General features: G+C 36.1%; 2 protein-coding genes across 2 annotated transcripts; both read right to left on the bottom strand.

The window, feature by feature from the left end:
- Window positions 1–888: 888 nt before the first annotated feature.
- LOC144440328 (membrane-spanning 4-domains subfamily A member 8-like) lies at window positions 889–10,031 on the bottom strand. The gene is made up of 7 exons (XM_078129688.1): window positions 9,969–10,031; window positions 7,766–8,041; window positions 6,023–6,079; window positions 5,196–5,318; window positions 3,762–3,890; window positions 2,321–2,453; window positions 889–1,920 (listed from the first exon to the last, which is right to left on the bottom strand). Exons 2-7 carry the CDS (start codon window positions 8,012–8,014, stop codon window positions 1,901–1,903), a joined length of 711 nt encoding a protein of 236 aa, XP_077985814.1. The 5' UTR covers window positions 8,015–8,041; window positions 9,969–10,031; the 3' UTR covers window positions 889–1,900.
- A 1,509-nt stretch (window positions 10,032–11,540) lies between these two features.
- On the bottom strand, window positions 11,541–12,270 carry LOC144440028 (indolethylamine N-methyltransferase-like). Its single transcript, XM_078129257.1, has 2 exons — window positions 12,245–12,270; window positions 11,541–11,970 (listed from the first exon to the last, which is right to left on the bottom strand). The coding sequence occupies exons 1-2, from the start codon at window positions 12,268–12,270 to the stop codon at window positions 11,541–11,543; spliced, it is 456 nt and encodes a 151-aa protein (XP_077985383.1).
- Window positions 12,271–12,470: the final 200 nt, after the last annotated feature.

Below are 12,470 nucleotides of genomic sequence, written 5' to 3'. Positions count from 1 at the left end.
GTATAAAACAGAAGAGATACTTGAAACACACACACACCCACAAATTATATATATATATATATATATATATATATATATATATATATATATATATATATATATATATATATATATATATATATATATATATATATATAGACATACATACATACATACATACATACATACATACATACATACATACATACTTTCGTTTCGTCTCTTGTAATCAAGACGGTGTTTATAATGAAAGTTCCAGAATGTACTGCAACTTGAGGAAACTGATTCTTTTAATGGCATCACATCAACATCCGTGGCTAGATTATATTTCATCACGTTGCAATAATAGTTTCATCTAGTGCCTGTACTAATTCTGTCGATAATTGACATGCCATCGTTGTAAATCAACTATAAATATATGACACTGATAACTACAAAGCAACAGACGAAACTTTAATAATAAAAAAATGTGTCTCGATTGAAAACATTGATTGGTTGATTGGTTGGTTGGTTGGTTGATTTATTGATTGATTGATTAATTGATTGATTGGTTGGTTGGTTGGTTGGTTGGTTGGTTGGTTGGTTGGTAGGTTGGTTGGTTGGTTGGTTGGTTGGTTGGTTGATTGATTGATTGATTGATTGATTGATTGATTGACTAATTGATTGATTGATTGATTGATTGATTGATTGATTGATTGATTGATTGATTGATTGATTGATTGATTGATTGATTGAGTGATTGATAAATGAAATAGTATCCAAACCATAACTGCTGAATAATGATGACAATTACAAATCCATACACATAAGTAGTGCAATATACAAATGTATTCGAAATTGACTGAAAAACAAACGAAACTGTAAATAGACTGGTTAGTAAATCTATAGATTTCTGGGATATACTGTAAACTGTAAATACAAAATTTAAAAAAGAAAAAGAAATATGTATTGTTTGGATGGCTTTAAAAAAAACATGATTCCTTTAAATTAAAAAGGACAATCGGAAACAATACAACAAAATTTAGACAAATAATAACACTATGACTTGAAGTAAGACTACGATGCTACATATTGTACGTAATTCGTTGAACCCACAACCCAGCAACCTACAATAATGGCAACCCCTCACCCCAATTTTATTTTTAAAAATGCATAAAAGAAATAAAAATAATAACAACCCACAGTTATAGCAACCAACAATAATGGCAAACCTCAGTAAAGGCACCCCCTAAATAATGGCAACCAACCTACAATAATAGCAACCAACAATAATGGCAACCCCAACAAAGTCACCCCTCCCAAATAATGGAAACCCCCAATAAAGGCAACCCCCCCCCATCTAATAATATTGGCAACCCACAGTTATAGCAACCAACAATAATGGCAAATCCGTTTAATATTTGTCGAACAATATTGTTATAACTTTCACTTCTATTCAAAGGTATTACTATTGGTGTCAAAATACATTACAAGTCAAATTCAAATTCAAATGGAATAATCACGTTGATAAGTCATGATCGGTACTAGAAACCAGGGTACAACTATACAAGGTCATCAACTGCAGTTGTGATTGAAAGCTCAATGTCGATGATTCGGAGTTGAACTATTCTTTTTTAAGTGACCTTGACATCTATGGTGAATGAAGGGCACCAGGTTTATAAAGAGTGGGTACTACAAATAAAATTAAAATTCTTCAAATATGATGAGATAAAATGAAAATGTGAAGAACAGAAATACAGGATTTAATTTACAGTGTATTATGTCTCAATTTGTAAATAAATCTTTCAAGTGTTTTAACGACAGACTGACTATAATGGCAATTCAGGCATTCCCTTTAGGGTACTGGTTGAACTTCCTTTGGTGGAGAACAGTCAACAACTTGAGATTGTAACTGATGTCAGTTGTGTTCTTGTTAAGGTCATTATGTCTGCATATAACCAACTGAAAGAAAATAAAGTATAAAAGAAGGTGTTTAGAGGATATTTAGTTTGATCCAAAGCAAACTATTTTTATGCAATTGTTGTACACATTAGCAAGCAAAATAGAAAAAGCTCGGCACTAAATAAGTGATGCGCCGTGATGTAAAACAACGTTGTAAACCACATTCAAAGGCTCAAACTCTTTCAAGATTTGTAAAACGATAATGAACATCTTGAACATTTTGGTAGAGAAGGTGATAGTAGTATGTACGATTCATATTACACTGAGATCAAACACTTTGAATAACACGACGTACGGGGGAAAATATTAAAATAATTATGTAAATGTGCTTACTTAATTATTTACATATATTTCCTTATTTGTTTATTTTAAGCAAAGGAAGCTTTACTTGTTTACTTACCAGGGCCTACGTATGTCGGTGGAGGAACGTTATGTTGCATAGGAAAGGTAGCTGGACCTGGTTGTATTGCATGGCTATACACTATACTTGGCTGAATAACCGGCATGACTTGGTTCTGTGGTGTGTAATATACCTACAACACAGGAATAGATCAAATATACAAAGTGAGTAGCATATAAGCACAACTATTTTGACAATTGCGTCATAACAAACAGAAGAAACCTTGCTGTATTCGAAGGTTGACCAGTAGCCATTGCAAGAAGTGGTTCACGTGGTCGAACTTTACGGTTTTGCAAACAAGGCGTACGGGTGCGTTCTGTACGTTTTGTAGCTTGTTGATAAGATTCTCAGGACAACCAGAAAGCAGGCTATTACAATAATCCAAGCAAGAAAGAACAATCGTACAGACAAGAGTCTTGGTTGCCTGTTGCGTTAGAAAAAGACGGATTGAACAGATCTGACGAAGGGGCATATGGTATATGACAGATTGCAGACATTCTGAATATGCTCTGCCATATTAAAAATGAGAGTCAAGAGTGAGACCAAGGTTCTTGACGCTAGAGGAAAAGTGCACATCGGCAACACGGATATGGATGCGAGTGGGGACAGACTCTATACTGGCCAGCCTAAGTGATCTGCTAAGCATAGCTTCAGTTTTACTGTCGATTAATTGGAGTTGGTTGTGAGTCATCCATACTTTAACACCATAGATACATGGTTTCGATCATGGGTCGAATTTAGTCAATTTGAGCACTTTTATACAACTGATTATCATCAGCAAATGCATGATGATCGACAGAATGTAAACTTACAAGATCAAAAAGAGGTTGGGGCGTACAAGATAAAAAGGACCGGTGAGAGAACTCAACCCTGAGGAACGTCAAATACCAGAACAAAGGAACGCCAAATGCCAGAACAGAGGAACGCCAAATACCAGAACAGAGGAACGTCAAATGCCAGAACAGAGGAACGTCAAATGCCAGAACAGAGGAATGCCAAATGCCAGAACAGAGGAACGCCAAATACCAGAACAGAGGAACGCCAAATACCAGAATAGATGAGTCCGACAATGACTCAGTTACTGTAACAGCTTGAGTCTTGTTGGTAAGATAAGACCAGACGAGAACAGAATCGGCGATACCATACGTGTGTTCGAGTCAATGGAGTAAGTTATTATGATCTTTGGTATCAAATGATGCAGTCAAGGCAAGGAGAGTTAAATACTTTACCAATATCCATGGAAATGAGAAGGTCATTGATAATTTATTAGTACAGTGTTTGTGTTTTGAAATGATCTGTATGCTGATTGAAGGGGATGTAACAAATTCATCTAAGAGTTTATATACATGCATACGTACGTACGCACGCACACACGCACGCACTCACTCACTCACTCACTCACGTACATCCTTATACACATAAAATACTGTACATGACTCACCACTGTGTCAGGTTGACTTCTTCCACAGCACACAGCTCTACAACAGAACGCTGAATTAATTATAGCAATGATAGCGTAGATCAGTGACAGTGCTACGTTTGTTGCATGCATCCCAGAAGTTTTGTGTTCCTAGAAGAGCAAACCAAAGCATAACTACTATCTATAGAAGTGTACAATCTATTGCAATACTAAAATAGAAGTCAATATATTTCTATCAGAGACCTGATATTACAAGGTTATGTGTGAGATATCGCATGACTATCGAGGTGTTCTCATCACATCAACTGACGACAGAGGTTGATATCATGGACAACACCAAGGTAGTCATGCGATATCTGACGTACACATCGAGTGAGAAAAACATACTCCAAAAAAGGAAAACACCCCTAAAGCCTTATGAGGTTGATATAACTTATAAAAGTTTGTCTGTAGAATGGTTTAACCCTATTGTTGTATTTCAGTAATATATTCGACTGTGCACACCTGTTATGCATACACAATTTAGGATAGCCAATCAGATAAAGGAATTGAGAATGGAGGTCGAATGTAATGATTGAATATCCTAGACTGCCACGTCACACATTTGGACGGTACACTACACACCTTTGTGACAGCACAGTAATTGCTGTGGTGACATTTTCCGTACAGAACTGGATTAAATATACTAGTGAGAACATTATTTTGCAATTCAAAACTCTGGTGACTTAATGTTTATTTAGTCTAAACGAAGACAAAATGCTCTGTGACACGTTGGCCAGCTTTTTTCTCCCGAAGAGACAGAAAATGAAAAACACGTGGTGTGGAATTACAAGAAGGTTCACTACGGACAACAGTTAATTTGTGCCTTGGATTAATTCACTTGCTGAATAACTTCGTAGTGAGACATTGGGAAAAAAATGAATTGAAATGGACCGTTTGACCACCAAATAATTTATATGCATTTGCATACAAAGCTTATGTAAATTTACGTGAACAAGCTTGTGTATTAACAGGTCTATCGACCGGCGACCGGGATGTGTTACAGGAATAACTTAACAGAGTATGTTAATGTACATATGTTAAGGTATAATGAACCTCTGTGGATAGATCTCCCTGAAATATTACAATTCTATATACTCCTCCAAAACGTTGCCATATGAAAGATTGTTCCTGGTCTTTTTGAGATACTTTTTGAGTTAATAAAAGAAGTTTCATAGTTTAGTTTCTAGTTGTCAAGATAACTGACAATACTTTATTCCTCTACATATTTAATCTAGTTTTCGGTGGCCATATTGGATTCTGAAACGACGTACAGTTTTAATATTTTGATCTTTATTCCAAAACTTTGTACCGTCGTCTTTATTATTTTTCTTTATTGTAGCTGAGAATCAATTTAAATTGTTAATTTTTTGATGCGAATTCTACACCACAAGACAAATCATTTAATTGTCTTACCTTGCAGTTTTCATAGTAACAATATGAATAACTAGTGATAGCGAGTGATATGGACTCCATGCTCAATAAAACTGTTCCACAGATCGATGCTGAAATTATTGACATAACCATTGAAGCCACAATCTATCGAAGATACATAATTATATTATACAGTTATACAAAATTTAATATACGATCATAGGTAAGTAATCACACTCGCATTGTGTTCTTTTAGTTCACATGCTAAAGGTTCACAAAGGCAACATTAACTTTATCATAGCTGTTGTTTCTCTATTCAAAGGTGACCAGAAGTCACTTTCACCTGCATATTACAAAATATTTATAATTTGGCAAATCTGGCTGAGAAGACGTCATCTGCACACTTGGGTATAAATTGAAGAGATCCCAATTTCTTGAAACAATATCTTCAGCATTGTTTGGGCAGTGGATAAATAGTTTAAGACCTCGTCACTTTCTTTTCTTCTTAGACTGTCAAATGTACAGGAAAAGACTTCTTCTGAGTCACAGTGCCATTCTCTTTACATCTCTATTTCAGAGAGGTTGCACAATGCAGGTTTCGTAAAAATAACGTTTCATCAGCCTTCTCTTTATTCGCATTTAAACTTTTAAAATATAATTCAATTTTTGACAAAAAATACTACAACATGAGAGGGTTGGGTTAAGACGACGCCAACACGATGTTGTGAATGAACACGAAGGGATACCTTCTCATACATTATATTATACTATGTAGCTACGAAACCGGTTGATTGACGATGGCCGATACAGGTCAGTGTTTAAGTGAAACAGATCTTTGACATATAAAAATAAATTAAGTCATAACTTACAGTTTCGGATGTCTTGTAGTGAGCTGAGAGTACACCCAATAGGCCAGTAATCACCATCTGTCAGGAAAAAAAGAAACATATTGTAATAAGTTAAGTTATGTGCTCCTCTGGTAAGTATTCACAGCCTGTGAACTCAGTCATTTAAGTTTATATATACCTCACTATCTGCCACTTCAGCATCGGAAAGTGTTCATTAAATTATTAAGAATGTCACGTGTTCAATGAGGTTCAAGGTTATTTGTACAAAGGTCACATTCTATGTATGACAAATTTAAACTAGGTTATATCCGGGTAACTTGACACAAAAACGAAACACACAATATAGGCATCACGTGACAAATTATGATGTTGATGACAATACTAAATTTCAATTACTGAGTTCGAAGGCCGTGTGGAATAAATGCCTGTCAAATAAAATAAAGTTGTTTTTGTATGAATTGATGTAAAACATTTCTAAACGACCACTCACCCTAATGACGTATGTGGCATGTTATGGTTGGGCCGTATTCTGCTAACTTAAAATTACTAAAATTATCTACCAATGAAAATACTTAAGTTCAAGGGCGGAAAATGTGGGGGAATAGACTATGTAATTGTTAAGACTAGTACTTTGGATTATAAATGTGTTTGTTCAGTAAGGAGTCACTCTGAGCACACAGGCATTTTATGTAAGGACAGTATCATTGCAATGTGATCAAGGAGAAGGTTCGATTCGCCTGATTTACATCATTTCACGTCTACTCTATCGTGTCACGACCTTCCTTTTGTTGTCAGGTGACCTACTTGGAGAAGACGGTCACCCTATATAGAAATGAAAAAAAGAGAACGTAAAGGACACACAGCAGAGTGAAATACTTCGACATCTAATTATATGCCTGAAGGCAAGGATACGACCAGCACAACGCGTAACTGAGAAGCTATAGCTGGGTGTTCCAAAATCACGCACTGCACCAGCATGAACCATGAACGACCATACATTATTAGAGATTTCGTCATAAATTCTCCATTACCATAGAAGTGACTGAATAGACTTTAATTTACTTTTACAAATCTACCGTCAACATTGTTCATTGAAAATGCAGTCGTATCCCCAACCAGCGTATATTGGTCAACCACCCATCCCCAGTGTTCAAATTGTACAACTGTCTATTACTTGTACAAATTGTCTATTAATCCCTGTTATCTTTGTAAGGAGAGACTTCACATTGGGCTGTAACCTATACTTGGAGATACTTAACAGGCAGGGATTTCCTTTTCAATCTTATCTGCGGAAGAAACAGCATCAAGTTGCTAGTGTGAGGGTGTGAGAGGGGATGTCCCCTCCCATGATGAGCACTTTTTTGAAAATGGAGACGTGTGGGAGGCCATTTAGAGGCATACATTTTGAAAACATACACATTATTGAAAACTATAGAATACTTGAATATTGTCTTCGATACCCGTCAAGAGATTAAAAATAAAGGCAAACACAAACTCATCTCTCAACTGACTTACTCAAAACCTGGTATTAAGATGTAACTTATAAAATGTTCGATGACGTAATTTATTATGCAACTATAGTATGAATCAATGGTCATAAAATGCCAGTAAACAATTGTAATGTCATAGAAGGAGTGCAATGACTTTAATTTTATTTTTCAATTAATTTGATCGAGATTTTATGTATGTATTTTTATTTAGTAAAAGTTCATTGATGAGCTTGTACGACTTTAATCTGAACTTTGTGAATTCAACAATACTTACCATAACTCCACACCATATTGGAGTTCCAATATAATATAACCCTGATTCATAGATAATAGCTACGGATCCGAGTATAATAGCCAATACACCTATTACGATTTCACAACAACCAAGTGCTGCTGCCAATCTGTGAGCAAAACCAGGTCTTTCCCCATTATTGGTGGTTGTTGGTTGACTTGGCTGTTGTACAATTTGAACACTGGGGATGGATGGTTGACCAATATACGCTGGTTGAGGATACGACTGCATTTTCAATGAACAATGTTGACGGTAGATCTGTAAAAGTAAATTAAAGTCTATTCAGTCACTTCTATGGTAATGGAGAATTTTAGCACTGTTATAACATGTGCCTCAGAACCATGTAGTGAACTACGCGGCGTATTTTAACACTTATGACCTTTCTTAATTAAAGACGATTTTTAACATAAAACCCATGTTTGTCTTTGCAATATATGTGATTATTTGTCTGTTGCTATGGGCATGGTCTTGTTGCTAGGCATATTTACATACATTTTTGAATGTTTATGCAGTTGTCTATTAATCCCCGTTGTTATCTTCGCAATGTATGTGATCATTTGGGCAATTGCTATGGGCGTGATCTTGTTGTTAGGCACATTTGCATACATTTTTTGAATGTTCATTCATTTGTCTTTCTATTCCTGTTGTTATCTTCGCAATATACGTGATTATTTGGCTGTTGCTATGGGCGTGGTCTTGTTGCTAGGCACATTTACATACATTTTTTGAATGTTTATTCAATTGTCTATTAATCCCTGTTATCTTTGTAAAATACACGACCGTTTGGCTGTTGCTATGGGCGTGGTCATGGTTGCTAGGGTATTTGCATACATTTTTTGAATGTTTACTCACTTGCCTACCAGGTGATGTTGTTATTTGACCAAAATATACTGCCATTTTGGTTGTTGCTAAGGGCATGGTCATGGTTGCTAGAGCCGATTTGGTCAAAATGTTTTGAAGAAAATCTACAGAATAACTCTTTCTGAAACATCTCACCAAGTTTCATACTCATTGACCAAGTATTTTTTGAGATATAAGTTTTTGACCAAAAATGAACATTTTTACACATATTTTGCATATTAATCATGAACTCATTGTATGCTTAATATTTCTTTGTCCATACATCCCTAGATGCATTCCCATTAAATTCCATCCCAATCTGTTCAGTAGTTTTGGAATTATAGATTTTTAACCAAAAAGACACATTTTTAGCCCTAATTTGCATATTATTGATGGAATCATCATGTCATGAACAAATCTTACTTTACACCCCCTTAAGAATGTTCCCACCAAATTTCGCAACAATCTGCCCTGTAGTTTCTGAGTTTAAGTTTTTTGACCAAAAATCACATTTTTGACCAAAATCACACACCTGTGATGCGATCATTTTGATTTGAACAATTTCCTAACTAGATACCAAAGGTAATGGACCCACCAAATATCATGGCAATCGGTTCAGTGGTTTTTGACTTTAAGTTGTTTACACACACACACACACACACACACACACACACACACACACACATACACACACACACACACACACACAGACAGACAGACAGACATACAGACGCTGGGCGATCCCTATATCACATACAATTTTATAAACACATTCTATGTTGCAGTTATTGTATTTTAATACCTTTCAATTTCCGGGTAGCCACGCAACAAAAAAAACAAGATGGCGATCATAACAGGATATTAGTACTGTTAGCTATACTTTCGACATTCTTTAACTGTAGGGTGGGTATGAAACGATCTACAATGTTATCTTAACTACCCAACATTCAGACTGACTAGGTTTACGTCTAAAATGAAAGATATTTTATAGTACAGTATTTGACATATCGTTTGTAAATGACAACTTTCCCACATAGTGTTGACAAGAAACTACATCAATACAATATATACGTTTGGTAGAATTGATCTGACTAACCTCAATATATAACTGTATATGTGATATTCAAAACAGGAATGCTTAATTAGAGCATTTGACGTTAACTTAATAACACACAATCTGGTTCACCAACTATGTTCAGATCAACATATGAAGGAAACCTACTGTACCTGTTAGTATGTTAATTATGCTTTCCTGAAATCATCAGATCAGTCTTATACATCATCGTGTGTGTATGTGTGTGTGAGTGGACGATCGATAACAAAGAACGAGGAACCTTGAAAATACCTTGGCACTTATCCAAGTGGTGTCAACTATTCCAACTACCTGACTTCGTGATGTTCGTCTCTCTATAAGGTGCACAAAGTGCGCCCCAAGTGACGAAGCCGCGAGAAGTGACTGACCGCCGCCCGGGTGAACATTGTGCGCCTTGAATGTCACCACGTCTGCCAGCGAGACTAGGTACCAGGCCTATCAGATTCATGGCGTATTCAAGCAGTTTTGGCAAATGTATCAGCGAGGTCAATTCTCCCAATGGTAATCAGTACAGCTGTGAGGACATTCGTACCAGTCTTTTTATTCAGTTCTATCATCCAGTTGATCAAGTCGTAATGCTTTCAAATTAAAAGCAAAACAAAACTTTCCAATAACAGGCATACATCAACAGATATAGAGGGAATCGCGTATACTGGCGTGCAGAAAGAAAGAAAGACAGTCAGACAAACAGAGACAGACAGACAGACAGACAGACAGACAGACAGACAGACAGACAGAGTCAGACAGACAGACAGACAGACACAGACAGACAGACAAACAGACAGACAGACAGACAGTCAGTCAGTCAGACAGACAGACAGACAGACAGACAGTCTGTCAGTCAGTCAGTCAGTCAGACAGACACAGACAGACAGACAGACAGACAGACAGACAGACAGACAGACAGACAGACAGACATGAGACTATTTAAATGGAATGCAATTGAAAACAAAACAAAAAATAACATTTAATCGAAATATTTCCATTCTTTGAAAAAAAACTCCGATTACATTGGTTAGTGCTCAGTGAGGATATTTTCGTAACTTGTAGTCACAACGTTTCATTTCCTTTAACTGTGAAAAATCAAAATAAAGACCATGTACCGTAATTTAATCAGTTCCTTGTATCACCAAAGTCTTTTCTACATTATCTGATAAACACTACATTTTTCTATTACTGAAAGAAATATACTATAAATCTTATAGTTTGACGTGAAACGACAATTTCTTATTGTTGGGCGTAAAGATGTTAGGAAGATATACTCACTGTAATTTGTGTTGAGAAAGAGGGCAGATCCATTACTCATTTTCTCTCAGTAGACTACTACTGCATTAATTATAATGAAACTTAAAATAGGAACTTATTTACACATCATGGTTTCACACAAACAGGAAACTTTAGGTGGAATATGATTCTATGTTACATGTAGGGCTGGATTATATCCACCAACTGATAGCCGTCATGGATCAACAAAAAATAGAACGTTAATGTTTATGTTAATTTCAAAATGTAAGACATGATGTGATTACAGCTCATCATAATTGGGACATTGTATTGTGATTATACCAGACTTCAGTACATCGTATGTAATCGCAACACTCTACATCTGTCGTACTGTGTGAACCTTTATTAGACTAAGACGACTTCCACTGTTACTATGGCAATAGACTTACCAAACAGTCCTAGATATATATTTAGAGAATTACAAGTTTGTAAAATATCTAGTCACAGTTTATTTGCAAAGTTGCTAATGTAGCTAATTAATACCATTTTCTTTGCAAAAAAAAAATCAAAATCACTTCAATTCTAGTAAATTAGTGTATCTCATTTCTTCTTTCCTACAATGCACGTGACATATTTACACTCATCGAATTTGCCGGCTTCAACGGGACGCTTAGTCGTCATAGTGTTGAAAGATAGATCGGTTATACCGGCTTCAACAGGGGCATACTTGTAGAAGTTGACGTCGTCAATGTAAAATCCAGCAAAGCAATTATCTCCTACCATATAAGTCGAGAAGGGTTCCACCAATTGAACGAAGGTGCCACCAATCTTCAGGAGAGATGTGACATTTTTCAAACACTGAACGTACTCTTCCTTTGAAGTACATATACTTTCAATGCAGTAATTTGTCATGACACAATCAAACGACTGAATTTGGTCACTGCCACCAATTGGGTTAGGTTGAAACACATCACAGTAAATCACGTCTTTGATGGTGTCACGAAGCTTCTGTTCTCGTTCTTGGACATTGCTGGATGGTGAAGAAAAACAAAATGAAAGAAGTGGTTATATGAGCAAATGTACGGATTCCAATTTAAAAAGTCATAACCCCCCCTCTCAATTATACACATTGTAGTAAAATACTAAGTTTCCACTTGCACTGTTGATGTTTTCGTGTGACGATGTGTTTTTCAGCTAAGATGACATCCAAATCATAATTCTTTTTACTCACAGTTACCTTTAAGTTACTTTACTATCACGTTTTAATACAAAACTCCTAGTGACAGTGGTAGAACTGTTTTTACCTGTGTCCTTCCAGGTTACAAACCATCTCGATTACCGGCTTCCAATTCCAGCCATCAGGTTCATTGTTAATCCATCGCTTTACAGCTTCCCTATTGGCATCAACATAATCAGCCGATATGATCTCCTTGAACTTGGTACACGCCGATACAAAGGAGTAGATCGTAGGACCACAACCAATGTCGATCAACCGGTCACCAGAAACATCGTCTACGGAGGCAAGTGATG

This window comes from Glandiceps talaboti, chromosome 9, assembly GCF_964340395.1.
Source record: "Glandiceps talaboti chromosome 9, keGlaTala1.1, whole genome shotgun sequence".
Taxonomy (NCBI): Eukaryota; Metazoa; Hemichordata; class Enteropneusta; family Spengelidae; genus Glandiceps; species Glandiceps talaboti.
Note: the sequence above shows the minus strand (reverse complement) of the source record. Positions and strands in the feature narration are given on the sequence as shown.